This window comes from Artibeus jamaicensis, unplaced genomic scaffold (assembly GCF_021234435.1).
Source record: "Artibeus jamaicensis isolate MK-2021 breed Jamaican fruit bat unplaced genomic scaffold, CSHL_Jam_final contig_525, whole genome shotgun sequence".
NCBI classification, from domain to species: Eukaryota; Metazoa; Chordata; class Mammalia; order Chiroptera; family Phyllostomidae; genus Artibeus; species Artibeus jamaicensis.
The window spans coordinates 6,547,038-6,574,588 of NW_026521874.1; the positions used below are offsets into that span (position 1 = coordinate 6,547,038).

The 27,551-nt window shown below is 59.8% G+C and overlaps 1 protein-coding gene across 8 annotated transcripts in view; it reads right to left on the reverse strand.

Annotated features, from left to right (window-relative positions):
• Positions 1-27,551, reverse strand: part of RBM19 (RNA binding motif protein 19) — a 163,469-nt gene that overhangs the window by 122,068 nt on the left and 13,850 nt on the right. For all 8 annotated transcript variants that reach the window (XM_037156142.2, XM_053669768.1, XM_053669766.1 and 5 more), the window contains exons 12-21: positions 26,933-27,054; positions 26,425-26,521; positions 25,967-26,077; positions 23,805-24,005; positions 22,543-22,672; positions 14,298-14,467; positions 13,816-13,876; positions 12,162-12,241; positions 9,546-9,601; positions 6,732-6,848 (exon numbers count right to left, since the gene is read on the reverse strand). In XM_037156142.2, coding sequence (XP_037012037.2) covers positions 6,732-6,848; positions 9,546-9,601; positions 12,162-12,241; positions 13,816-13,876; positions 14,298-14,467; positions 22,543-22,672; positions 23,805-24,005; positions 25,967-26,077; positions 26,425-26,521; positions 26,933-27,054 — 1,145 coding nt within the window. The remainder of the gene's footprint in view (positions 1-6,731; positions 6,849-9,545; positions 9,602-12,161; positions 12,242-13,815; positions 13,877-14,297; positions 14,468-22,542; positions 22,673-23,804; positions 24,006-25,966; positions 26,078-26,424; positions 26,522-26,932; positions 27,055-27,551) is intronic.

Here is a 27,551-nt window from a genome sequence, read left to right on the forward strand (position 1 = left end):
GGGCACGTCGGAGGGTGCGGGGCGCACTCGGTCCCTGCCGTTGTCGTGGGAAAGAGTGACTGGGGGTGCAGACCTGCCTGGCCATCCACTCAGGGCTTAGGGCTTCCCCCGGGGTTAGTGATCAGGGCAGTGGGTACTGGCACGGGGGTACTGGCAGGGGGGGGGACAAATGGACCCGTGGAGGAGCGTGTCCAGGAGCAGACCCTCGTACACACAGTCACCCGACTTACGACAAAATCAATACGGCAGAGGAGAGAATAGTCTTTGCAGCAAATGACGTTGGGCCCACTGAATACCCATGTGGGGGCAAATAACCCTTGATCTCTAACTCATGCCGCATGCAAAAATCAATTGCAGACGATTGTACACCTAAGAGTGAAAGGTGGAAGTTTTTGGAGGAAAACACAGCAGGCTAACTTCATGAGTGTGGAGGTGGCCAGGATTTCTTCAACGGGACAAGAGAGTCTTACCACAAAGGGAAGGAAATGGCAGACCGGCGGTACCAAGAGCCTCAGTTCATCCAAGGGCACCATTAAGCCACCTACACAATCAGTGGGGACGTGGGGGACGCCACTCACCCACCCACCAGAGAACCGAGATTCACAATATAGAAACTTACACAAAAAGTGACTGGGGAATCAGCAAGAAAAGTGGGTAAGAAAACAAATCACACAACTCAGTTTTTTTTAAAAATCGGCAAAAGACTGGAACAAGCATTCCATAAAAGATATATCCAAATACTTATATGAAAAAAACACGTGACTTCTTTAGCCATCAGGAAAGTGCAGATTAAAACCACAATGTGATGATGCCATCATAAATCCACCGAAATGGCTAAAAAGAGAAAGACAGACAATACCAAGTGTTGACAAGGACCAAGGGCACCCAGAACATCCAAATAGAGAAAACAGACACAGCTCCTTTGGGCGGTGTTTGGCAATATTTACTAATGCTGACATAGGCACATCCCATGACCCAGCAGTATCACCCCTACACGAACACCCTACAGAGACCAAGCACATGGCCACAGAAAGACACACATAAAAACGTTCACAGGGACATTATTCGAAATAGAAAAACAAGTGCAAACTGCTCAAACGCTCGTCAGTAAAACGGATGCGTTTTAGGGCACTACAGCTACTCCGCGCGGTACCGCGACGGTGGACTCCTGTCCTTAAGTGTTTGTCCGAACCCACGGAACACGCACCAGCGCGAGGGGCCACGATGTAAACTACGAACTCTGGGGGACGGTGTGTTCATGCAGGTCCACTGTCGGCAACCCGTGTCCCACTCTGGTGGGGGTGCTGACGACGGGGGAGGCTGTGACGACGGGGGTGGGGACAGGGGACATGTGAAAACTCTCTGTACCCGCCTCTTGGTTTTGCTCTTAAAAACTAGTCTTCAAACAAAACGAGACAAAAGTCAGCCAAGGAGGAGGGGAGGGACCCCTGAGGGGAAAACGAGGCAGAAGGGGAAGGGTTGCAGAAGCAAACCCAGAAACCGAGCCGGGGCCTTGCCTCTTGTCCTCGGTGGGGACAGATGGGGCTATGGCCTTACCTGTAATGTTTGTGCGTTTTATAAAAGGGGGGAGAAAAAATAACTTAGTTGTGCAACTACTTGCACAAGAGAAAACCAGAAAACCAAAAACCTCCTCACCTCGGGCTTGCCCCACCTCCAGAGAGGCCCGCTGTTTGACTTAGCTCAGGGGTCGGCACGCTGCCCCCATAAAGGGCCAGGGGGCCAATAATCCACAGGCTCAAGGGCCATTTGGTCTCTGACACAGCTGCTCAGCTCTGCCACCGGGGGTGACACAGCCACAGACAGCAGGGAAACGAACGACTGGGTGTGACGGCCTCCGCCTGGGGTCTCTCTGCGGGGGAAGGGGTGGGGGGTGGGTACCTGCGGACAACCTCCCCGCCTCATCTGTAACCAGGCTGAGGGTGTCCTCCCCCCCGACTGACACTCCCTAGGCCAGCCCTCTGGGATGGCTGTTTTTTTGGGGGGGGCGGGGTGAGGTGGAGGGCTTCTTCCCCAGGAAGCCTGGTAAACAGGAAGTAGTAGCCCCATCGTCCAGGGCAGGTGGCAGGGCGGGAGACTCTCAGCTTTTGGAAAAGTACTGCTGACAACCAGGAGTTAATCAGGCAGTGACCCCACACCTGGGCCCGGGGAAGAGGTGCAAGCCTGAGGGAGGAAGGCAGCAAACTGCCCTGAGCCTTCCCTCCGGGTCATGGTCATGGTCACCGCGAGAGGAAATTGAGGAGGCGAGGAGGCCAGGGAGTGACAGATGCTGTCCACAAAGCAGGACACAACAGGTGCCCCGGGGACAGGAGATGCGAGCCTGTAATTAAGGCCTCCAGACACTGTTGGGAGCTTGCCCATTCACACCCCTAGCAGGTGGTTTACACCTCTGAGAGAGGAAAAAAACAGAGGCTCAGATGAAAAGCTCTGCAGCCCTGGGCCAGCCTGCCTGACCTGCCCGCAGCTCCTACCTGACATCCCTGACACTTAGGGACAGTCCTGGGGTGGGGGGGCTCTGGCAGTGCTGCAGCGGAGCTGTGTGACCCTGGGCAAACTCCTCGGCCTCTCTGTGCCTCACGCCCCCTGTCTTTATCAGGATTCCATGGAGTCAGGTTCCGCCCAGGGGACCCCTGTGCTCAGCAAATATTTACTGGGCGCCGCTCTGTATCGGACCTGTGGACACAGCGGCGGAGTGTCTGAGATTCTAGCCCGGCGCGTGTTGGGGCGGAGGGTGTCGTGCTAAACCACCACGTGGACAGCCCTCCAAGGGCAGCCATGAGTCGGGCTGGGTGGACCGCAATGGGGGCTGCAGAAGGAGACAGGCCAAGCTACCCTGGCTGGGGGTCGGGCCTGAGGCAGCGGGAGGAGGAGCTGAAGGCCTCAACTTAAACAGCAGTCACTCAGGGGCCTGGAAAACTGCCCGCTGAGAGGAGGCGCAGTAGGAACAGCTCTGCTCTCCGCGTGCCTGTCCCGAGCTGTGTGTTGAGCTGGGTGTCTCACGTACACTGACTCATTGTCGCCAGCTGTCCGCCAGGTCCTCCTTGGTCCCACTGTATGGATGTGGAAAACAGGCTCAAAGCTGGGAAGTGGCACCGCCCAGGAGAAGGGAACTGTCCTCGCCACACGCAGTCTGTCATCAGGGTGACGCCCACCGGCACCCCACCTCACCCGGAACTGAGCACGTCTGGGCGTTCCTATGTCATCCTCACAGCGCAGGTGTGCTGGAGCCCTGCTCCTCAGCCACGATCCACGGAGGTGACTCGTGGTGACAAGGACGACAACAGACGAGCCTCTGTGAAATACCCCCACCCCCGTCACTCTGCCCGCCCCTCCTCTCACTGAGCTTTTCAGTTTTCGATCCCATCCCACAGATGAGGAAACTGAGGCTGGCTGAGCACTGACTACACTCTGACTCCAGACCTCCCGGTCTTTCTGCTGCTGTGCAGAGCCCAGCAGAACACGAACAGTTCAAGAACTAAGGACTCGAACACGGTGAGAGCAGAGCGTTACGTAACTAAGTGTGGGGCCGCGTGCAATTCCCCAGGCCCAGCGCTCAAGGCCCACCTGTTGGCGGAACCCCCTTCCCGAAGACCACTGCCTTCCGGAAAGCTCCACAAGAGCCCCCGGGCTCCCGGAGTGAACTCCAGTGCGGGAGGGCTGGGAGGCAGGGACACTCGGGGAAGGAGAACCACACACGCACGACGCTGCAGAGAACCTCCTTCGGCTCCGTGGTAAAGCACAGGCTCTGCCCAGAGCCAGACCCGCCCTGCACTCGGAGCCGGGGGGCCACTGGTTCTGTGCTGTTGAATGGCCGAGGCAAGCACCAGTTAGCGCCCACTCTGTGCCAGGCACTGAGGGGAGGGCCTCACACGCAGAATCTCAATTCTTTCAACAGCCCTTGAAGTGGCCATGTGGCGAGGGAGCTGGGTGCCAGCCCAAGCTGGCTGATGACCCAGGGGAAGTGGGTGTGTTCACTGGGAAATGGACACGGCAATGACCACCCTGCAGGGCTGTTCCAGTGAATGGATATCTAACGCCCAGAAGCACTTCAGCTCACGGTGCCTGGCATGGGGGGTGGGCTTGAAAACTATGCTTAATGTTAATAACAGACACTACCCTTTATCACTCTACCCTTGTCATACACCACAGCACATGCTGTCGTTAGTGTTTTACACCAGGGGAAACCGAGGCCCAGAAAGGGGGTGGCAGAGAGAGAGGACTGCTGCCTCCTAACCCACCACTGGGCCTGTGCTCTGACTTCTCTGAAGGGTCAGCCCCGCGTCGACCCAGATGACCATCCCGCAGACCTGTGCCAGCCACCTCCAGGCAGACGCCACATCGCTGGGCGCTGCGGCCCAGGTGTGTGGCCCCTGTGGGCTGTCTCTGGAGACCTGAGGTGCTCCCCCACAGCCCTGCACGCGTGGCACACACCCGGGCCTGGTGCTGTCACACTGTGTCTGCCGCTCCCCTGCCTGCTCCTCCGGAGATGGCCAACTCCCCTGCAGGGGACACTCTCGGGGTCCACTGAGGGGAGGTGGGAACCGACGGCGCCCTCTAGGTGTGGGGGTGAGGACTGACACTCACATTCAGACCCTGGCTCAGCAGCGTGGTCTGGGCAGGAGCTTCACGTCCCCAGGCCTCCAGAAGAGTCAAGGGCACCACCCGCCCCTCCTTCGAAGGTTGCCCTGCATCGAGCCCAGAGCAGCGGGAGCTCTGCAGACGGAGCTGTGATCTCCATCACACCTCACAGGCCAAGTCTATGAAACCTGCCTGCAAAAATGGACCAGACAGGTTCTCCCAAACCCTGAAACCTCCCCCTGGTTCTGACCTTTTGCTGGACACTGGCTTTGTCTGAAAACCGGGTCTGTGGTTTCCAGGACAAGCTCCTCTCCCTGAGCAGGCTCACAGCCACCCCTGCTGGCTGGCCCTGGGAACTGCCCCAGACCGTGTGCACAACAAAGCAAGGCGAGCCTCCCCAGAAGGAAGCCTCAGGTATCCAGGGTTGGTGAAAACTCCCAGTGAACCAGGGCAGGGAGAAGAGACACTGTGTAAGCACGCTCCGCGGACACTAATTCCTTGCCTTCTCAAAGTAAATGCAAAGCGCGGGATCAAACAAAGTGCTTTCCCTTTCCGCCGTGGTCTTTTGTTCCCTGGAGAAGCGGGAACCAAGACAGGACACCACGCCCTGATCTGCACGTGCGTCCGCCGCACTCCCATCTCCGCCCAGCAGTTCCCGAATCGGCTCTGAAGGCGCAGACGCGTGTCAGAGCGAGCAGGCGCCACAGGCTAAGACCTGAACCTGCCGTGACGACGACCTTGCCCGTTCATCCCTCCTGACTGGTCTCCGGGCGACAGAAAGGCATCCCCCCAGACGGTCCTCACGTCCCCACGCAGGGGACCCTGGCTCACAGCTAAGACCCTGCCAGACAGAGCCCCACAGGGCCAGCGTCTCTGCCTCAACCCCCACTAACCACGCCCGTCAAGGAATCGCACACTCGCGTGGGCTTCAGAATGCACGGGGGGCGTGGGGGGGTTCCGAAGCAAACCCTTTACATGACGCCCCTTCTTTAAACCACAGAGTGAGAGCGCAGAGGCCCCTCCAGTCCCTGAAACACGGAACTTATCTTCTGTCCCTGCTGTCAGCCTGGCAAGACGCTAACTGGCAACTTTCGTCACAGACTTTGCTCTTCACGCCAGAACCAGACACACAGGGGCCTAGAATGCGGAATCCTTCGTGGTCACCCACACGGGTTTCCAGAACTCTCTCAGATCCCAGCCAAGCCCGACCGAGCTGCTTGGCTGGGGCTGACGTCATCTACCTTTCTGTTCTAGAGGCTACACAGCCTCTCGGTGCCACTCGGGGCGCACCTGGGAGGTGCCTCGGCTTCGAACACTCCCCTTAGGCCCCTCACGCGGGCACTGCATCCAGGGTGCGGTGTTGGGTGCCTCCTGGCTGCTTAGAAAAACCGGAAAGCGTGATGCGCCGGCACAGGCGGCCCCCTGGTCCGCAGACAGACTGTCCTGCACAGTGTCTGAGTCCAGACGGCGAGTGAGTGGCCAACACACTCCCCCTAGGAGTTCGCCTGCCAGTTTCTCTCTTAGTTGCGGGAAGAACCAGTCCAATCAAACCCACACTTCTGCACGGCGTCACTGCGCCAGCCCCCACCCAGCCTGCTCCTGCAGGCCCCCTTCCCTGCCTGGCCCCGGAGGCCTCCGAGCTCTGACCCTGTGCTAGCGGCTGCTGGAATGCAGTCCACGTAGGCTCCTCACCCTCACCCCGAAAGGGGCTCTCCAGACCGCCACGCAGACCAGGGGCTCCCACCCTCGCTGGACATCTAAAATCGCAGTTTGGGCCGCACCCTTAACCAGGGTTATCCAACTCTGGGGGCGGGGCCTGAGCAAAGGCATGTTTTTAAGTCACCTGGTGACTCAAACATGCTGCTGAGGTGAAGAACCACTGGTTAAAGCCAAAGCAGTGATCTGAGCAATGGCAACTTCAGAAGGTCAAGGGCAGAGTTGATGGGGATGGAGACCACGACCCTTTCCCGTGCCACCTCTGGAGAGCAGTGGCTGAGATGCAGGGAGAGAGATTGCAGGCAGCCACAGAAGACCTGGGAAAGACCACGGCGCTGGCCTTCAGCAGAGCCACCTTGGCCCCAACGGCGGGCTCCCCATGCATGCACTGAACCCTGGACGGAACCGGCGCACCTCACCTGAAGAGCTCACGGATCTCCCGGAGGTCAGCCTGGAAGGGGATGTTCCGCACCAGAATCTTGGAGGTGGTCTGCTTTCTGGGGACTTGCTTCTTCCGAGCGGATGTCAGGGCTGGCCTGCAGGGTGGGGAAAGGGGTCGGGTCATTTGGGCGTCAGCGGCCGCTGCCCCTTCCCAGAACTGGTGCTCATCTGCTGCTCAGGTCTGGGAGCGAGGGGGCATGAGCGGGGCAGTGCCCCCGGGGGAGGCGGACCGTGGCCTCTCTGGTCAACACACCCCACTCCCAGTGTCCCCCGCCCTTCACCCGAGGGACACGGGGGCTGTCAGGTACCCAGAGGAGGGTGAGGCCTATTTCTCTCCACACGCGGTCTCCTCTGTGGTTTTCCAGATGCAGAAAGACCCTGGCTTGTTCGAGAGCGTGCATCTTCCCTCGCCCGAGAGGACCGCTCAAGTTTCTCGCCATGGAGATGGGCCAGGTATGAGAGGAGAAACCCTCAGCCTGAGGTCCGAGACCGCCCCCAGTGCAGCCCTACCTCCCCTCCCCCAGGGAACCCTCCGGCTCCGTGGAGGCACGGCGGGGTCAGGGCCCGGCTGCCAGCTAACGGCCTGGGTGCCAGCACCAACTCGGCCCCTAGGATCTGTGCGGTCAGGGCACCTCACTTGGCTTCTAGTCTCAGTCTGCTCAGCTACAGATGGGGCCCGACGCCAGCACCAGGCTCATCGCGTCGTCTGAGGGTCTCTGACAAGGGGACGTGTCGGGAACTGCAATGCCCGCCGGGTGGCACGCGCTCCACAAAGACGGCGGTTCTCACGGGGCCACTAGCAGGACACGTGTCCTGCGAGTCTGCGCCACACCGCGTCCTCGGGGCCTGTCTCCACTGCACCAGTGACCCGGTGACACTGCTCTGCCTGGTGGCACGGATGACCACCTCACAACCCATGACACCAAACGACAATGCCAGTCTCCACCTCTCCCTAGGGCTGTGCTGCACAGCAGTGCTCGCCAGCCGCACGTGGGCAACGAAACCCAAGTGCAAATGAAACAGTTCGGTTCCTCACGTGCCAGGACAGCTGGCCTCCAGGAAGGTCCCCGTGGTCCCCGGCCCTTCGCGTTGGGGCCTGTGTGTGGTGTGAGGGGCGCGCTGCATCAGGACAGGACTGTGTGGCCTGCAGAAGGCAGCCTGGTAACAGTGTGTGACTTCTGAGACTAGACTCAAAGGACGATGCCGTCTCCTCCCGCTCCCTCCTGGACGGCCGGCTCGCTCGTGTGATCTGGGGGAACGGGCTGTCGAGCTCTAAGGACACGTGCAGCCACGCGAGGGCGCCGCCCGGGAAGTGGGCCGCCAACCACACCTGGGCCCTCGGACGAGACTGCGGTCCAGGCCCGCGTCCTGAGTGCAGCCGGGGAGTGACTCCGGGACGGAACTGCCGGCCGTGCCGCTCCTGAACCCTGGCCCACAGTGACCCTGAGACAGGAAACGCCTGCTGCTTCGGGCCGTGGCGTCCGAGGCACTTTGTAAGACAGCAGCAGTCGGTACAGTCCCACCCGCCACATGCCGAGGGCTCACGCACCAGGTGCAGCAGCAGGTGGCGTCCCCACTGGACGGCACAGCTGTGGAACAGCACGGGACATGTCCATCACTGTGGAGGGTCTCACGGAACACGACCCCCTGGAGGTCAGCTCCGCAGGGACGCCCAGTGCCCAGCATCTGGGGAGGGCGCCTGGCGCACAGCTGGCTTTCTGGGGTTTGCTCATAAAAGAACGATGTACGAGCACCAGCTAGGAATGCAGGGCGCGCGGGGCCTTCCGCCCGGCTCCCGGGGAACGGGGGACAGAGAAGGAAGATCGCCACCACCGGCCGAGTGCTCAGGGCCTGGGCACGTGCCAGGGGCTTGACACCAACCTCTGGCTGTCACATGTTAATGTCCAGGCACGGTCACCCACCCAAGGTCACACAGCTCCTGCACCAGAACCCAAAGGTGCGGGGTACCCCACAGCTCAGCACCCCCCTGGTTTCCAGGGCACCTGCGCGGACCACGCCAGAGGGGCCGAGGCCGGGTGCCCAAGCAGCGCCGAAAGCAGAGAGGAGGAGAAAACAGGTCAGCTCACCGGCAGCTAATGTGCTCGAGGAGCACCCAGTGACCAGGTGGCGGAAAAGCACCGAATAAATATCTTACGCCGGCCGTAGGACGGTTAGAGGTGGTCGTTTCATCACCCGAGGCGGGTGGATGATAATGACAATGGTGATAACAGCTCACACTGGGTCTGCGTTCTGTGCCGGGCACCATTCGAAGCACCTCACGTACATTAGCTCGTTGAGATGCACACGCAGGCGGAGATGCAGGGGCGAAACTAACACTAAAAACGCTCACTACTCCAGGGCGTTGGGTGCTGGGCAGACCGGTCTGTCGCCCGCCTCCATCTTTCACACCTACTGAACCTCTTTCCAAGCAGCTGGAGGCGGCTCCGGGCACCGCTGCCCTGCGCCACGAAGGGAGCCCCATAAAGCCAGACACCTGGGTTCTCTAGCTTCTCCTGGCGCGGCCATGGTGCCGGCGCACTGCGCGTCTTCCTTGGTTTATGCACACGGCGCAGACCAGTGGGACTTGTCTCTCCTGCCTGCGCCCCTTTAAACATCCGTGTGTCACATGTTTACCAAAGCATTGGCCCGGTCCCAGTTCGTCAGGGAAACAGTGTCGGCTGGCAAGTGCCACACCATCCTACTTAGGAAGAGGGATCGGGCGAGAGGGCGGCAGCACCAGAGTGGAAAGGACCGGCTCAGACCCAGGCAGAGCAAGGGCACTGAAGACTCACTGAGTGGCTCGTTCCGAGATCCTCACCTCCACCTTGTGGTCGTCCACGACGTGGCCCTAGAAGACAAGACAACGGAGCCTGTCCCTCTGCTCTCGAAATCCCCGCCCTTCCCCAGCGCTGGCGTCAGCTGAGTGAGGGGACAGGCAGCTTCGGAGGGGGGACTGACTGTCCCCAGGAGGGGTTAGCTGGAGTCCAGGACGGAGTGGCTCTTCCTGGAAATGGCTCATGCGGAGCCCGGGCAGCAGCTGGTGGTCATGGAGAACTGGTCCTCCAGTGTCCTCTCCAGCCACAAGTGGGCCTTGACCTTTATGCCACTTGAGGGGCAGAGAATTTTCCACTGTTTATCAGTGTTCTCAGGCCAGGCACACCCCTTCGGTCCGGCCTGCAGATAATCCGTGTAGTTGAATGCTCTCGAAAATAAATTCTCAATCACAGTGGAGCTGCACCCAAGCCAGGCTCTAACGTCAGTCCCTTCAGGCAGAACTGGCATATTAGCAAAGTTACCCTCAAAAATCCCTGAAATCACCTATGAAACACAACACGCACTGTTTGCACACACAGTTCTTCGTGGTGATGTGCGCGTGTGCACACACACAGCGAGGAACCCGAACCAGTGCTGTGCAGAACAGAGCCCCGTGGACCCCGACTGACGTGGGGAAAGATGGGCTGCGGAGCGCGTGGAGCCAAAAGCCAGGTGAGTGAGTGCTTCTCGTGGCCAGGTGGGACCTCCAGCGCCTCTCAAAAAACCGCAGCGCATGACAACACCAGAGAGGACCCGGCGTCGGTGGGGCCCGCCTGCCCGCGAGGCGCTCGCTGGCTGAGACCGAGCCACGGCTGCCACTTCAGACGGCAGGTGTGCCAGGCTTCATCTGGGCAGGCCTGCCCCTCACTACACTGCCTGCCCGGCCCTGGGGGCCCTGAGCCTGGGAGCCTGGGTGCAGACAGCGGGCCTCTCAAACTAAAGCCAGAGCAGAGGCCACCATGTCCCCACAGTCCTACCAGAACCCGGGCTGGCAGCCCTTGGTGGAGCCGCCTTGAGTCAAGGGGAAGGTCGAAATTCTGCTAAAACAATTGTATCGGCCAAGAGCCCTGTTAGTTTCGATGATACCCAAGGTCTTTCCTTTGACCAGGAGCTCTCCTGGGGCACAGCCAGTCACCTGGAGGTTCCTACAAATAAGCAAAGCTCCCCAGGGTGGCGGCCCTGCCTGGGCGCCCTTCCCAGCCACACCGGGCGCGGTGCAACCCTCAGGAAGGAGTGAGGGCTGGGGGTGGTGCGTAACCCAACCTGTCTGGCTTGTAAGCTTGGCCCCTCTCACACCGTTTGACCCCCACACCGCCTGAGCGCCTGGCCTCCTGCTGGCAGGCCCGTGTCCCCTGCTCACGCACACAGACATGTGGCATTCTGAATGTGACATAAAAGGGCCCCTGGACCTGCCAAAGCCCTCCAGTGGACTCAGGTTCAGAAGCCTGTTCTAGAGACACCAGCATGGGCACCCAGACTGATCTGTGTCACTTCCCCTGCAGAGCCAGGACAGGCCAGCAACAGGGAGCAAGGGGTCTACAGAAAGAAGAGGTGCCTGAGAAGGCACGGATCCTTGTCTGCGCCACGGGTGGGCCTGGGGGTGTGGGGCCTCAGGGGACGGGTGCTGAGGACAGTTTCAAGCTGAGGCCCGGCTCCCTGTGGGGTGCGAACCCCAGGTCACTCTGCTCCCTGCAGCCCCAGCTCCCCCACTGCCATGGAGGACCCCGATGTGCTCCACACTCTGGGCCGAGCAAGAGGGCACTGCTTCTTTCTCCATCTGCACAGGACCATGTGTGCACGTCTAAACCCCCCTGAGCCCAGCCCCTCCTCCCACTGGCATGGCCTCCACCCTGGCCCAGGCCGCCATGCCTGAGTGACTCAGTGGTTTCCCTCCTGCCTCCTGCGAGCAGCTCACCACACAGTAGCTGCAGCATGAGGCAGAAATCAGGTCTGTCCCCAGTGTGCTACAAGCCTTTGAGGATACCTCGCTGCCTTTATGCCAAATCCCAGAGTCTTTAAAAGGCCTGCAAGATCTGGCCCCCACACCTGCCTCCCACATTGTCCCTGCCTGCACTGGCCTCCTGCTCCTCAAACATAGCATCTTACTCCTGCATTGGTGCCCCTGCCTCAGGCCCTTTGCATGTGCTGTCCCCACTTCCTGGATGGCTCTCCCTACAGACCTGTGTTGCTGACTCCATCTGGTTGAGCAGATGTCAGCTGAACTGTTAGCTCCCAGAGAAGTCACACAACCTAAAGCAGTCTGCCCCCATCACGGTGCCTGGCTCGTTTCCATCCGAGCACCTCTCACGGGCCTGTGCATTTACGTGCAGGCCCTCCCTGCCAGGGTGCCCAGGCCAAGCACCATGCCCGGCACACGCCAGGCCCTCTATGAAGAGGTGCGGCTTAAACAGATGCATCACAGTGACTATGGGGTGCTGAGGAAGCCCCTTGATTTTCCTTGGGCCGCAGTCCCCTGGGACTGGAGAAAGCGTGGCCTCGGTGGTATTTCCACTCCGTATCAGAGGGCTGACGGGACCCCCGCCCCATCACCCCGCTCAGTGACTGCAGGGATCCCACCTGAGAAGCGCCTTTACCTGGAGCTGCTTGAGTGCTTTCTGGGCCTGCTCGGGCTTCCTGTATTCCACGAAGCCAAACCCCATGGACAGCAGCGCCCCTGGAGGAGAAGGTTGGGGGGGAAACGAAGACTGAGCGCAGGCCAAGTGCAAGGGCTCCACTGTGCCCCTGGCCCTCAGCTTCACGTCCTCATTCCTTCGGACTGCTCTGCACTCCCCCAGATTATTTCAGCTCCCGGCCTGCCATTTATTACCAGTCATCTCTAAGAATCGGCCAATGAGGTTATATAGCCACCACCTGGGGCCGGATGACTATTAATTAACAGATGATTGACATGATAATTAACTTCATAATAGAATTCCGCCTCCGGAAGGGAGCAGGAACTAACAGGGATGACCATGGCCATGACAAGTGGCAAAGCTCCACCCAGGCGGTGGCCCACGGCCTCCCACACGTAATGCATACGGTGAGTTTGTGCATGAGAGGCACGTGCAGGGAGGCTTACCCCCTACACCCGCCCACACCCGGCACAAAGCTGGGAGGGGGAGGGGACAGCACTGTTCACACCAGTCTGGTTCCCTAGTTCTATCTAGTGGGGAGCAAGCATTCAGAGAGCAGGGGTAGCTCAAGAACGTACCAGGAACTTTGGTTTCCTGACTTCAGATGTGTATCGTTAGGGGCAGGGAAGCGTTTACAGGACTCACACACAAGACAGACCTCTGATGGCCTCTTGCCCTTTTGACACAAAGGGGAGCGCCCGCCTCCCCCAGCACCTCACACCCATTTACTAACTACTCTCTCCTTTCCCAAAGCTGAACTCGAGGACTGCTCAAGTCTGAGGGGTCCAGGCGAGGCGAGGATCTGCTCCCTGGACCTCACTCGGGGTCTCCATCTCTGTCTCCTGCCTTGTCTGTGAGCACTGCAACCCCCACGGGGGCCTGCCTATGTGCACGTCCAGGCACGAGAACCGGCAGGGAGAAGCCCTAGGAGCTGCCCAAATGGGGCTCTGGGCCACGGAGCTGAAGCTCAGAGCTGTTGGCTGACAAGTAGCACCACCCTGTGGCGACTTTAAATATTTGTTCTCCAGTGGAAGTTTGAAAAAATGCTCCTTGGGAGATCCAAGTCTGGTGTGGGTGGTGGAGTCTATGCAAGCGTGACATTTGAGAAACGCATTAGGAAGCACGCTAGTCAAGTTCATCGCCGCACCACTGCCACTGGGCACTCTCTGTCCTTCTCCTGCCCTGGAAGGCTGACCCCCCCACCCCTGAAAGCTCTCCCTGGGATCCCTGGCCTGGACTCCCGACGGGCTGAGCCAGGATCTGAGACAGGTGGCTGGAGGGGAAAAACTGGCACCCTGGCTCCTTCCACAGGCCCTGCCGGTGTCCAACTCACACCCCAACTCACACCCTTAGCTCCCGCTGGTGGCCCTTCTTCTGTGGCTCTGGTCACACCATCACCCTCCCCGCTGCCCTCCGGGCTTACAGAGAAAGGGCGTCCTCTCCCATGACCCTCTGCCTGACGCCCCCATGGGTCCCCTCGGTGCAGCCCCCTGCCCCTTCGGCAGGGCAGGCTGGGTGAGCTCTGGGTCTGGCCGTGGCACAGACCAAGGCCTGCCTACAGCTGCCCGGGGCCTTGTGGGCCCGTTTTGCCTGGCTGCACTCTCACAGAGGATACCTGCTTTGTTCTTCTTCCTGGAGATGGAGCAGCTCTTCACCGCACCCACTTTGGAGAACACCTGGAAGAGAACGTCAACTCGGGTTGTCAGTGGTTCCTGCTGACCCTGTGGCCACTACAGGCGTGACTTTGAAGACAGGGCTGCGTCCACCACTGCAGACTCCGACAAGCTGCACGGGACACTACCGCTGACTGCAACCTTCACAGGACGCAAACTCCCGAGACATCCCTCCGTGTCCCTCCATGTGAGTGGATGCACGCCCCGCCCCCAGGCTCTTCTGGCAGCTGCACGAGTGCCTGGGTGTCTGTCCCCTCCACCCACTGGTCTCAGATCCCAGTTGTCTGCCTGGCAGCGGTCAGCAGGTGAGGCTGGTGTTAAACTACACGTGAGCACGAGGTACGTGCACAGGTGGACAAGTGCCGTGACTGCAGGAGCTGCCCATTTCCCACCCCTGCCCCCGCTGCTTGGAGCGGGCACTCACCCCCCTCAGGGTCTCCTCGGTGGTGTCGAAGTTGAGATTTTTAATAAACAGAGTGCACCCAGGAAGGCTCTCTTCCTCCTCCTCTTCCTCCTCCTCCTCCATCTTTGGTGAAGAGTCATCTGCTCCTCCTTCTGTTGCCTTTGCGGCTTCCACAGTCTCGCTGTCGGGCACTGGGTTCCCCACACACACAAAAAACCCCAAATCCATTAAATGATGTCTATTCTGCCTAAGTCACAGACCTGCTAGATCAAGGGCTTTCTGCCGTGTGGAACACGTCAGGAAGGAACACTAACTCCTCCCGTGGGCTGGGTTTGAGCAACTCCAGAAAGGGAGAGACAGGGAGAGAGGAGGGAGGAGAGAGACAGAGAGACTGTTCTGCCTCCTTCCTTCCTGCTTCCGAGAGAAGGGAGTCTGGAACGCAGGCAGAAGGCGATGACCTTGGACTGGACTAACTCACACTAACTTAAACTTCCAAATAAACTGCTGTGTGAATGAGTTTATGGAGCCCCAAACCCCAGCAACAGTTTACTGTTTCTCAAAAAAAAAAAAAAAACCCTCAAAAAACCAAAAAAAGCCTTAGTGAACTTTCAAATTAAAACGCAACTTTAGGACATTTCAGAAATTACGGAATGGGAGCAAAATGCAGAACGCCCTCAACCACCTTTGAGACGGAGGACGCTACGTCCGATTACGGTTTCCGACGTACGCAGCTTCGGAGTGTTTTCACCCGCCCGTGACAGCGCGGACTCCGGCACGCAGACCAGTGCACACTCAGGGAAACACACCCACTGCTCGTGACCAGGAGAGCAGGAAAGTCACAGCAGTGCCACCATGGGCTGCAATGACAGTCACTAAACATGATGCTTCCGAAGTGTTTTCAACAACACGGCCAAGTTCACGGGCAGTCTGCACAGTTTGCTGGACAGAGACCAGTGCTTCTAACAACTAACTAGGAGCAACTGTAAGAGACAACGTGCAACGTAACCGCCTTCCCGTTCTGTCCACGGGGGAAGCGAAAAGAGTTCAAGACCGGCCCGAGCTGCTCCCGGACTTCCTCAGCTGGCCTGCAGGGAAGCGTGACAATACATCTTTAAGAAGGAAAAATAACCAGCGTGTCCACTGGTTCTGTATTTGACGACGCTCACTCGTGTTTTAAGTTGTTCAAACACACGTTCCAACTCTTCCCTGAGAAACTCGCTTCCACGTGTTTATGCTGCAGGAGCAGTAAGCACTGGGAACTGGTCACCAGCACGGCAGACACTGCAACGTCCCACCCACTCGCTACCTCTGCACGCTGTGTTTATTTCATCCACACACAATATTCTGGGGCTTGGCAATTTCCATCCTATGATATATACTTGGGATTGGCAATATAAGTGAAATTAGGTAAAAATTAGCAAGTATGTTTTGTTCTTGTAATAAACGACTCCTTCTGTCTGAAACATACATGCACTCACGCATGCACACGTGGAGAGACTGGGCATACCGCGCTCCTGGTGGTTTCTACAGAGGGCAGCTACAGAGGGTCGTGGTCCATCCTGTCTCCTGTCCCCCCCACCCCCACAGCCACTCCCGACCCTGAAGGAGCACATTTCAGAAACAGGGCAAAGCCGACGTGGAGCCAGCTGGGCGTCAGTAGGGCCACTGTGCAGTTGCCACTTGGAACCCTCAGCCCTGGTGCTCAGGGCGTGAACCCAAGGGACTGGAGCCTCAGCAGGACCCTCCCCCCAGGGGCCCTGCTGCCTGGAAACTGGTCAGTTTCAATCAACCTCCCCAGTCTTCCCCAAGTCACACGATTGGGGCCAGGGACAGATCCCCCCTCCACACCCAAGCTTCTGAAGCTCCTCCCATGTCCTCCAGGAAATCAACCCCTTCTTAGAGCCAAAGGCGGTCAGCAGGCTGCGCCCGCACACCCTCTCCCAGCTGGGCCTGGGTGGGCAGACCTGCGGGCCCTGCCAGGCCACTCTGCGTGCCGGCCCACGGCTGATGGGGACAGAGAGCCCTGGTTTCTCTCTCAGGGCTTCACGCAAATGGCTCAACCTTCTGGGGGACGCAAAGGTGCTGCGTGGGGTCCAAACCTGTCCCCACACTCGTGCCCAGCACCGAAGCCTCTCCTGCCCCCGCCCTTTCCGTGCTTCCAGCGCAGTGCCCACGGCTTTGTCATAAAAGAGCCCTTTCGGCCTCGGGGGAACCGGCCACAGTGACCATGTTTTCTGTGGAACATCAGCGGCAGAGGCAGCCGCCACCCCTCGTGCTCCCCCCTCAGAGGTGCAGCCCAAATCCAGACCCCCCAGGACAAGCAGTGGGGACCCACGTGGTCCCCTTTCCCACACAATCTACCCAACAAGGGACTCCATGGTGTGGCTGTCTGCACTCGAAACCCAACTTCCAAAGCACAGCAGGACACAAACAGTCACTAAGGACGGGGAAGCAAAGCTGTGCAAAGCGGCTCCGACCTGAGGTTCCGAATGTGAACTTCAATGGAAACGACACATGACCTTGAGCCACAGTGACACTTCCACCCCTGGCTGCCTGGCTGTCTTAAAGATGAAAGGAGAAGGGAGGGGATGATCAGACCCCACTGTGCCAGGCACGTGGCTCGACCCCTTGGGTTTGCTATCTTGTTGACGACCACAGTGGCCATGTCACCAGTGGGAGGCCCAGGGACACTTCTGGAGCCCACTATATCTGAGCCCTAAGTCTCAGGAGCCTTCAGGTTGGGACACGGGTTCATCGAAGACTAAAAGAAATTTCTTTTAAAGAGCAAAGAGCGACGGGGATGACGGTGACCAAGGGGGCGGGTGCATGGTGGTTCAAGGGGGTGGCCCCCTCTTGACACCAGCCAGCTGCTATCACATGGGAAGGTCAACCCAGGGTGGTCAGATGTTCAGATAGTTCAAAAGCGGAAAATCCAGCTTTTTACAGGAAAATCCATGGTTGAAAAACACTGACGACTAACTCAAGGGCACGTATGTGGCTCCAAACCAGGCAGTGGTCCCCTCATGGTAACCAGCAGTCAAGGAGGTCTCTGTGCTCTGCTCCCCACTTCCGGCCGCGGCATGAACTCAGGGCAAACTGGTGACCCTCCCCTCGGCCTCTGCCAGGGGCCTGGCCTCCAGCTGGGTCCCGGCGCGGCATTCTCGGTGTGTGCAGCCTCACGGGGCCGCAGCCCAGCAGCTCCGAATGCAGCCCGGCCTCCCTGCCCCAGGACCGGCGGCTGGTCTGCTGCTAAGCACTTGTTTTGAAGGCCACAGACAGGCACCTGCCCACCCAGGAAGGGGGGATGTCTGGGGTCAGGGACAGAGCTGAGCTGAGAGTCAGCGCTGCTACCCCAGAAACAGATGAAGCCCCCCCACTTCCCTAGAGGAAGAGCTGCCCTCAGCCCCAGCCCAGAAAGGAGAGGTGACTGGGAGGGCCACCGACACCTGTTCCCTACCTGGCTCACCTGCTTCCTCGCACTTCTAATGAATCAGCCAACCCCCGTGACCCCAACACGTGGGAGGAGCATCTGACTGAGACCGAGGCGATGAGCACGGCCTGGCCCCCAGCCCGGCACAGGGACTTCCGCTCTCTCCCAGCACCTGCCTCCCTGTACCTGCCATGCCCCAGGGCTGGAGAACTGACAGGAGGAAGGCACCACAGTCCTGAGATCTGCTGAGAAAAGGGGGGCTGGAAAACACAAGGAGGGGGACCCCCAGACTGCACACAGCCTTGGAAATGAACGTGATCTGGCAGAGCCACTACCACCTGTGTGTCCCCAAGCGAATGGCTTAACCACTCTGCCTCCAACCTGGAAAGCAGAGGTGCACACACAACACACCCCTGCCCTCCTCCGGGTTGTTTAGAAATGCAAGTGACTGCCACTCCATCCACGTGCCAGGTCCCTGGTCTAACGCGTTGCTGCCTCCAATCTGTATGACCCAACGGCCTCCTCACTTGTCCGTGGCCTGCCAGCTCTTCCCACCTTGTCCCCCCATCCAGTCCAGCAGCACAGTCTTCTATTCTGCCGCCACAGCTCACCCTGCCACAGGGCCTTTGCACCTGCTGCCCCAGCCACCTCGCTGACCCATTTCCTTATCTCCTATCTTCCGAGGCCTGGCTTCTCGTCAGGTCTCAGCTCAGACGTCCTTCCCTCAGAGCTCTCCCCATCCACTCTAGTGCCAGGGGTCCCCAGGCCTGGCCACTTGCCATCACATTCCCCTGGGGTCTGCTTTTCAGAGCCCTTACCCTGACCCAGAACCACCTTGTCTGTGTCCCCCACTTAGAAAGGGAGCTCGCTAAGGCCGGGGCCAGGTCTGCCTCGGCCGGCACTGCATCCCCTCCACGTGGCTCCAAAAACACGTGGACTGAGGACTGTGCCCAGCACGTGTGCCTGAAACACGGCTGGAGCTCTGCAGATGGCACATGGGTGACCGGGAGTCACAGCTCAGGGCACAGACCTGGGAGGGTGGCTTTGAGTCCTGCTTCCTGGCTCTCTCAGATGAGTGACCTCGTATAAATCACTCATCCTCTCTGTGCCCTAAAAAAAAGAGGTGACAACAACAGTATCCACTTGTAGGACAATTACGAGACTCAACGGTGCCTGGGTCGCCCCAACTGCCCATGCTGCCCGGCCAGGCCTTGAGAAATCTGGGGGAAAACATCAGAGGCCCGGGCCCTGTGGGTAGGAAGTCAGCCGAAGAGTCCGCGGAGAGCGCCCTCGGCCCTTTTCCCCTCCCTGCAGGGTGGCCTGCCTGCTGCCAGGCAGGCATCTAAAAACGGCCAGCATCGCGCCAGAGGCCGGGGACCAAGCTCCTACCAGCCACGTCCCCGGGGATGGCTTCAGCTCCCTGAGTGCCTGTGCCTGGAGACGCGTGGAGGTGACCAAGGAGCAAAGGTCGTTATAAAAGCCCTTCTGCTCCTGGTCCCGAGAGGAGAGACTGCAGAGAGACTAGAAAGGACAAACGAGCTATTGTAACACCCAAACAGATGTTTGCCAACGAAATCGCCAGGAACCAGCAGAAAGGGGAGAAGAGAGGAAGCAGAGCTGGGCCCAGGGGTGGGCTGCAGGGGGCTGGGGGAGGCCAGGGAGAACGCGCTTCCACCCACGGTTAGCACAATAAAACCCAGTCACGCATGGCCGCACGGGGCCGTATTACAATCAGGCAGCAGAATTTAGCGCTCCCCCCTTCCCAGCTCTGGGCCGAAGGCTGGCAGCACAGACTGTTATCGGCTTCGAGCAGCTTTGCAGGACCAGCCCCCACTCAAAGCCCTTTATCTGGAGGTGAGGGTCTCGGTGGTGGTGAGATAAAACACACAGCCCCTCCCTCAGGACTGGTATATCTTTGCAGAGGTGGCGGGGTGGGGGGGGGGAGTGAACAAACACTCCGTCCACGCCCCTCCTTTGCAGCCGGCAGAGAAAGCCCAGGGCGAGGGGCAGGTGGGGCCCTGTGCAGTGGTGATGGGGATCTGCGGGAGCTTCGGGAACAATGTGGAGGCCGGGCCTGGGGGAGGAACGGGTGACAGGAAACAGCGCAGGGGACAGAGGGGACTGTGTATGTGATGCGTGTTAGAAAAGGAACAAAAAGGGCAGAAAGAGTCCCCGCAGATGAGTTCTGGGGGAACTCACCTGACTACAACGTGGGACCAGGCAGGGCTGGACACCAGCAAAGACTCGGAAGGAAACCTGGACCCGTGTGCCGCGACTGTGCACACCCACCCCCGCCCCCCCCAGCAGCTCGCAGATGCGGGGCCTGCCGCCGCCAGTCTCTCTGGGATGCTCTTGACACCGCAACCTGGGGACATGAGGCAGGCTGGGCAGCTAACTTCAGAGCAGGGGACACTGTCACTGCAAAGCTTCCAGTCTGTCCCCAGGGCCACCATCTGTTACTACTGTGACATCTCAGCTGTCCCCAAACAGCCCTACCTGTCCCCCTGCCATGTGGGAGCTTGTGGGGAAGAGGAATGCATCACGCCCTCATGGTGACATTGGCTTAGTGGGTGGCAGGAAACAGGTGCTCAAGGCAGAGGTAAGGACCCCCCACTCTGGCCACAGAATTAGCAACAGGGCCAGGGGAGCGGTGGTCGCAGGCAGCCTGGACAGAGGCAGAAACTGGGCCTCAGAGAAGGCGGCAGCCGGCCCGGCCACGGAGCTGGGAGAGGAAGTCGAGGCGGACGGTGACTTCCCAGGAGCTCGGAGACACACGTTCTGAGGAGGCCGAAGTGCACGGCTCAGGGCCCGGCAGGGAGTAAGTGCCGCTTCTGCCCATGGGCTCGCTGGGCACCCACCTACTGCTCTCCTGCTGGGCACCTGTTTTCCAGGGGGACAACGGCGGGCAAACAGATGGGGTACTGGCCTTGGGGACCGGACATTCTAGCAGGGGTGTCAGGCAGACAGACCCTGAGGAAGTATACCACCCAGCACGCATTTCCAGGAAGTGACAAGCGTCTGAAACAGAGTTAAGGATAAGGTGACGGGGCGGACACTGGCTGACACTCACTGTGACAATTACTGGCATTGACAGGGTTACCACCACAGGTCAGGCTCTGGGCCTGGTCTAGCAACAGAGAACCAACCTTCCAACGTCACTAAGCTCCTACTATGTGCTAGAGGCCTGGCCCCCACCGTTCACAGATGTAGGGAGAGGTGCTAAAACCCCCCTCCCTGCATTCATCTACCCCCTTGACACACAGTCAGGCAGCTCCTCTGTGCTTGGGGCCACATCTCGCAGGGGCAAGAGCCACTCTGCCCTCATGGTTCCCTGTCTGGCAGAGATGGCTGTTACGCAAAACGAGAAAATAAAACAAAGTGTGACCGAACTGTTAGAGAGGAACAGAGTGGAGGGAGGGAGGCAGCAGACATGGGCCGGTGAGTGTGGCCCTGAGGCAGCAGCGGCCTGCAGGGGGCGCTGTGTCTCCCCCGAAGCAGGTAGGCATAGGCTTCTGTGGTGGCGGGGGTCCAGGGCCCCCACTCCTGCCAAATCTCTGTGCTGTAAAAGAGTACTGTGCGTTTGGTCAGGTTCAAGTCCAACAAGTGACATGAACGCTGAGGAAGCCGATGGCTTTGGGGTCATGGTTACTTAGAACAAACCAGTGACATAAAAAAGATTTTTTGATTTAGAAGGAGACACTAATCCAGCCTGTGGACAAAACTAACCCATGAACAGGCTGGGGGGGCTCTGCAAGGTCTCCACCAATAACCGGCTGCGCCGATGACCAAGGACACTGCCAGAGCCTCGAGGGGCACAGGCTGAAGCATCTTCCCCGCGATGGGAACTGAAGTTCAGACCAGGCCTCCCTGAGCCCTGGGTGCACCGGCCAGGCCTCAAGGCTTTACCGACGCAGGGTGAGCGGACAGATGAGGCAGCCGGGGGTCTGCGGACAGCGAGACCTCCTCGGTGAGGGGGCTGTTCTGTAAGCTGGGAATTTTCTCACCCCCCCCACTTTTCTTTTTGCTAGTAAACACCTTTTATAAAGTAAAAACAATGGAAATGGTATATAGAAGACTTAGTTTTTAAAAACTCTTACTTTAAAAATCTAGTATCCCTAAGGGGGTAGGGGAAGGGGAACGGATGTTACTGATGGGCAAAACCTTAGCTCCCAGTTACAAGGACCATCACAAACCTCAAAAATTTTTCCTAAAGGTCTCGAATTCCAAGATGCGGTCGTGGTCCCCAGACCAAGTGGTTCTCCCCTGGGGGCTGGCCTGCCCCCTAAGGGGCGTTTGGGAATCCAGGGGGTGGTTCACCTCTAGGGGCACCCCTGACACTTCAGTGGGTCCAGGAAGGTGAAATGTCTCAGTCTGACCAACAGTCTCAATGGGAACAAACGTCCCCAGTGCCCACAGCACCCCCTCCCTTCTCTTTCCTGCCTTTGCACCAGAGGGCCCTGGACACCAGAGGGCGCTGGGCCCCACCGAGGACGCTATAGAATAACCCTCGCCCAGGACGCATCGTGGGGCAGGGGTATGAAACGAAGCTGTTTTCACTTGCCATGTCCTGAATCCCTAGTAATAAATTCTAGTTTCTTCTCTCTTACGACCTCTAGCCCACAAGCTAGAAAGCTGACTGCCTTATGCTGTACCTGTCAATCTTATGCTGTTTTTTTAAGAACATTTCACCTGCCTGTGAAATCCGGGATTCTGGCACCCACTGGTCTCCAGGATCAAGAACTTCAAACCTAATAAACGTTCAGTGTGGTCCCACCCCCCAGTCCCCCCACCTGTCCCCCCGTCCCAGGGGACCCTGACCCCACACCCGGCTCTCACCAGTCTCTGGCTCCGCGGTGCCCTTTTCAGCAGGTTCCAGGGGTGCGTCCTGGGTTCCTTTCTTCTGCGGGGCTGAGCTGGAGAAGACGCCCACCGGAGCCCACTCCAGGTACAGGGGGACGTGGTGGAACTGCAGGGACAGGGGCGGGGAGGACTCAGTGCCTGACACAGACGAAGAGCCCGAGGTTCAGGGAGTACGGGCGGCTCAGCCCGGACTGCAGACGGCAGGGGGAGCACGGCCCAGAACCCGCCGGGCTGCCACTCGGGGCTCAGGGCTCGGGAGAGGCCGAGCACCCGCTGTCATCGGATACATCTGTGTCCCCTGGTGGCTTCTCTGACCACCGCATGAATGAGGAGCGGGGTGGGGGGTGGGGTCGGGGGGCAGAACCAGTGACGGAATGCCGCTCTCCCGCAGGAAGTGCAGAATGGCTGCTAGAGCCCCCCACACTCAGGCCCTGCAGTACAAACGCATGTGCGCGCACCGCTGCTCTAAGGGGGAGACTGACTGAAGCCCACACACCGCCCCCCTGCCTGGAAGCAGAAGCCACCTGCAGTCAGTTGAAAGGTGGCCCCCAAAGACATGTCCACACCCTGAACCTCAGAACCTGTGAATGGGACCTTATTTTGCAGGGGCGGGGAGGTCTATCGCAAATGTCATCTAGGTGAAGGGTCTTAAATGAGAGCATCCCAGGTCACGTGGGTGGGTCCCAAGTCCAGACACAGAAATGGAGAAAAGGCAAAGGCACATGAGACGGGCAGAGACGACAGCGCTGCAGCCATGGGCCGGGGACGCCTGGTGCCACCAGAAGCTGGAGGAGATGAAGAAGGAGCCTCCCCGGAGCCTCCCTCCCGGCGTCTTGACGTCAGACCTCTGGCCTCCGGAAGAGCAAGGGACAGCATTTTTGCTGCTCTGAGCCACGAGTTTGTGGTAGCTTGTTACGGCAGCCACAGAACACTAACACACTGATGTGTGTGTGTGCACGTGTGTGTACGTTTGTTCTCTCTTTACCCAGAACCAGGAGACAGCCCACCTGCAGCCCTGACTTTCTCACTATCTCAGGCACAAGGTACCAAAAGCACCAAGGATGGTGGGTGTGCTCACGAGGGCACAGAAGGCTGCTTTCCAGGCCTGCCCTGAGGCTCCCTCTCCCGCCCTCCCGCCCAGGTGTTCTCAGGGGGGATAAACCCTCGGTTAGGACAGACAGTGCCACTGCGTCGGTCCGGTTCACACCCCCCGGGAAGCAGGCCCGGGGCAGTCCTACCTTGGAATAGGCCAGGTGCCGGAAGGCCTTGCGGGCCTCCAGGGGCTCCAGGAACTCCACGATGGCGGTGATGCCACCCTCGGGCAACAGCACGCGGCCCAGGCTGCCGAACCGGCCAAAGATCTCCTGCAGCTCGGCTGCCAAGGTGCCTGCTGGCAGGTTCTTCGCCAGAATCACGGTCTTACTTCGCTCTGCAGAGGCCTGCAAGGCGGGGAGAGGAACGCACTTGGAACAACAGGAGGGAGGGTCACCAGCCTGACACCAGCACTGACCAGTGGCCAGCTCTAGACCAGGTGCCGCTTCGGGACGTCCATCACCAGGCACTTCAAAAGCGGGCCCAGGAGATGCCACCACGTCAGGCATGGGGCTCCACTGGTCAGAGAGGGCTCCGTGGAGTGGGTAAGGGTGAGGGCTTCAGAATGGACTCCCCAGGTCAAATCCTGGCCCCTCTACCTCAGAGCCCCCCGAGTGGTAAACCCCGTCGGTGCCCCCCGCAGCCCCCGGTGGGCCTTCCAGAGCGCTCTGCCCAGACTGGCACCTGCAACTCAGGGCTCAGGGCCCTTTCCGGCCACGGCAGACCACCTGCTGCCACACGTAGCGGACGACATGTTCCGGGAGCCACCATGGGCTCACAGGACCTGGTGCGCCCTGGGCCGCTGGGGGAGTCCCGCAGGCGGCCCCCCATGGGGCTCAGGCTGCCTCTCACAGGAGCCTGTCCCAAGCTCACCCTGCACTCGTCTCCCGCCTCCTGCTCAGCCTTTCTCACCGGGTCCTCTGCCCAGTCCACTGTCCTTGCATCTGCCCCGGGGTCTGCTTTTGGAAGAACCCAAAAAAAGGCGCCAGCTCTCTGGCCTTGAGGAAGGGGCTGAGCTGCACCTCGGCCGCGCCCGGCCCCGGGGCCCAGCAGCTGTTTCAGAGCTGCCCCACGAGCGGCACCATAGCTGCACTCACACAGGCCGAGCGTGTGCGCTGCAGAAGCCCTTCTTGAGTGCCCGTGACTGCTTTACTGAAAACTAACACTGGCGCGGTAGGAAGGTCAAAAAATGGACAAATTCCCAGTAGACAGATCACCCGGGCGTTGAGTCTCAGCTCGGCCATGGACCTAAGCTGAAACCCTGGGCTAATGCTTTCCCGGTGGGCCACCGTTTTCTCATCTGCAAAATGGGCTGATGGTAACACCCGCCCTGGGGGTCTCACGCGGTGGCCTCGGGGACCAAGTGAGGCCAGTGGGTGGAAGCGCCTGCAGGTGGGAGGGGCTGGGCACTTGTGGGCGTTTTAGGCATTATGATTCGGGGTGCGGACTCTGGGGCCTGCATTCGGACCCAGTCCAGCCTGGCTGGCTGTGCGACCCAGATCACATGGCTTCACGCTGTGACCGTGGTCCCTTCTGGACGGCGGGAGCATGACAGGCGGCCTTCCCGCAGCTGTTGTGAGAGCGACATGAGTGTAGGGGACAGACGTTTAGAGGGTGCGCTGGTGCGTCCGATTACACGTTAGCTACTGCGGCCACCGCTTACCTGTCCGTCCACCCACCCACTGGGGTCCATCAACCCCACTTCCCACCCACCCGTCCATCCCCCCACCCTCTCCCATGTATCCTTTCAAGGTGAAGTCTGAGGTTGGCCGGTCTGAGGGGAGCTGTTTGGGAGCCAGACACCAAGACCAGGACCAGGCTGCTGCCACAGACGCTGTGGGACTGATATGTCACCTGGCCCTCCCTCTGGGCCCGCTTCCTGTCTGTGAGAGGAAGGGGGGTGGACGCTCTCGGCTAGAACAGCCATAAACCCAGGAGGAGCGCGCCCCCAGCAGAGAGCAAGCACGTGGAGGTGCGGACCTCCCCCCCGCTTGGTTCTGGAAAGGTCTAACGCTCCAGACAGACAACTGGTGCTCTTGGTGATGAGCCGGGGGGCAGAAGATGGCTGTTCGCATGCCCCCGCCGCCCCCCATCTGTGTGGTAGAACTGTGGGTTACGAGGGGCCCTCCTGCATGTGGCCCCCAAGTAACACCATCTGGGTCAGACAGGCCCCTTGTCTGCCCACATGACTTCCTTATTCCCTTTGGAGACTAAAGTTAATGACAATCACCTCCCTTGCACATCCCTACCCTGAAAGCTTCCCGGGCACCCGAGGCCCAAGCAGCTGATCTGGGCCATGCGAACCCACCTGGCTGAAGGAATCCAGACTGACCCCGTTGTCGATGAGGAAGCGCCGCACTTCTTGGACCAGCTGGGTCTCCCCCAGGGCCACACGCACGGCCACGCTGCCTTTGGTCTCCTGTGGGACGGCAGACAGGAAGAGGCTCCGCCGGCTGTCGGGCAGGTGACCAGCCAGCCTTCCCACCTCCCGGCAGCCGGGGACGGAGGCTTGGAGGGAGAGGATGCGCCGACGCCCCCGCCGACCGCTGACTTGCCAGCTCTGGCTGCCGCGTCTCACCGTAGGTCGAGGACCCGGGCCCCTTCCAGCCTCTCCTTCCTCTCCCTCCACTCCGGTCACCGGGGCCTCCCTGCTGCTCCTCCCAGACGCCCAAGCTCACCCCCAACCCGGCACGGTGCCCCGTCCCTGCTCTGCGCCCCCTTCCCATTGGCCCGGAACCAGGGACACTAGACAGGCTGCTCACTCACATGGTCGAACACTTGGCTCTTGGTGGCGCTGTACTTCTGCGCAATGGCGTCAGCCACCGCGTTGGGGCCCATGAACAGCGTGTTCCAGTTGTGAGAGCTGAGAGGCAGGGGAGGGACGTCAGACCAGGGCTGAATGCCAGGAACAGCGAGCTCGTCTGCCTGCCGTTCTCAGCCCCACAGCCGCCTCCTCCCCACAACTTGCCTGGGTGGGCCAGTTGTAACCAGGGCCTGAGGCCAAGGGAAGTGACGGTGGCATTAACAATGCCTGACGTTCGTCAAGCACCTATGCTGTGTCAGGGACTAAGTGCTCTCTGCCCAGGTCAACTCGTTTAACCTCAGAACACCACAGAGCTGAGGCATGACCGTGACGCCCCGGTGTGCGGCAAGGACGCCGGGCTGGGCCAGGGTAGACGAGAGGCTGACCCCTCCCACCACAAGGCGCCAGAGAGAGCGGGGCGAGGGCAGCGGGAGCCTGGGCCAGGCCCGGAGGCGGGTCGTGGGCAAGCACCTGGAGCTGTTGGCCTTGTCTTTGGCCTCTTTCTTCTTCTTGTAGGAGGAGGATCCCGGGGCACTGGCATCCTCGCTGGCCTCCTTCTTGATGGTGGACGGTAACACGTGCAGCATCCTGCCCTGCAGCGGGGGGAGCGGGAGGGGTGAAGGGAGGCAGGGGCAGGACGCCGGCCTCTCCAGGAGTAGGCTGCACCCTGCGCTGAAACCCTGGTCGGACACAGGACCCTGACACTGGGGAGGAGGCCGTTCGTCACGGCCTCACAGGAAACCGAGCGGTCTGTGAGTGCCACCTGCAGCACCGCCACCCGTCAGGCCTGGGCCCCGTCCTGTCCCCGCGCGTGAGGCCTGGCCGGGGACCACAGAGAGGTCGGCACACCACCAACGAAGGAGTGAGAAAAGGGAGGGGCGAGGGACTCTCGGCTGGGGGACGAGCACCAGGCACCTCACTGGCAGACGCGAGGCCTTGGGTTCCGTCGGGGCTGTTTAACGGGACTGCGCCCCAATTCCTTCCTTTTACTCCTTTCCAGTGCGTTCTTCCTCCAGACAGAGATGTACTCGTTCATTTGGCAAACACTTCCTGAGTGCCTACTACGTGCCAGGCGCTGTCCGAGGGCAGT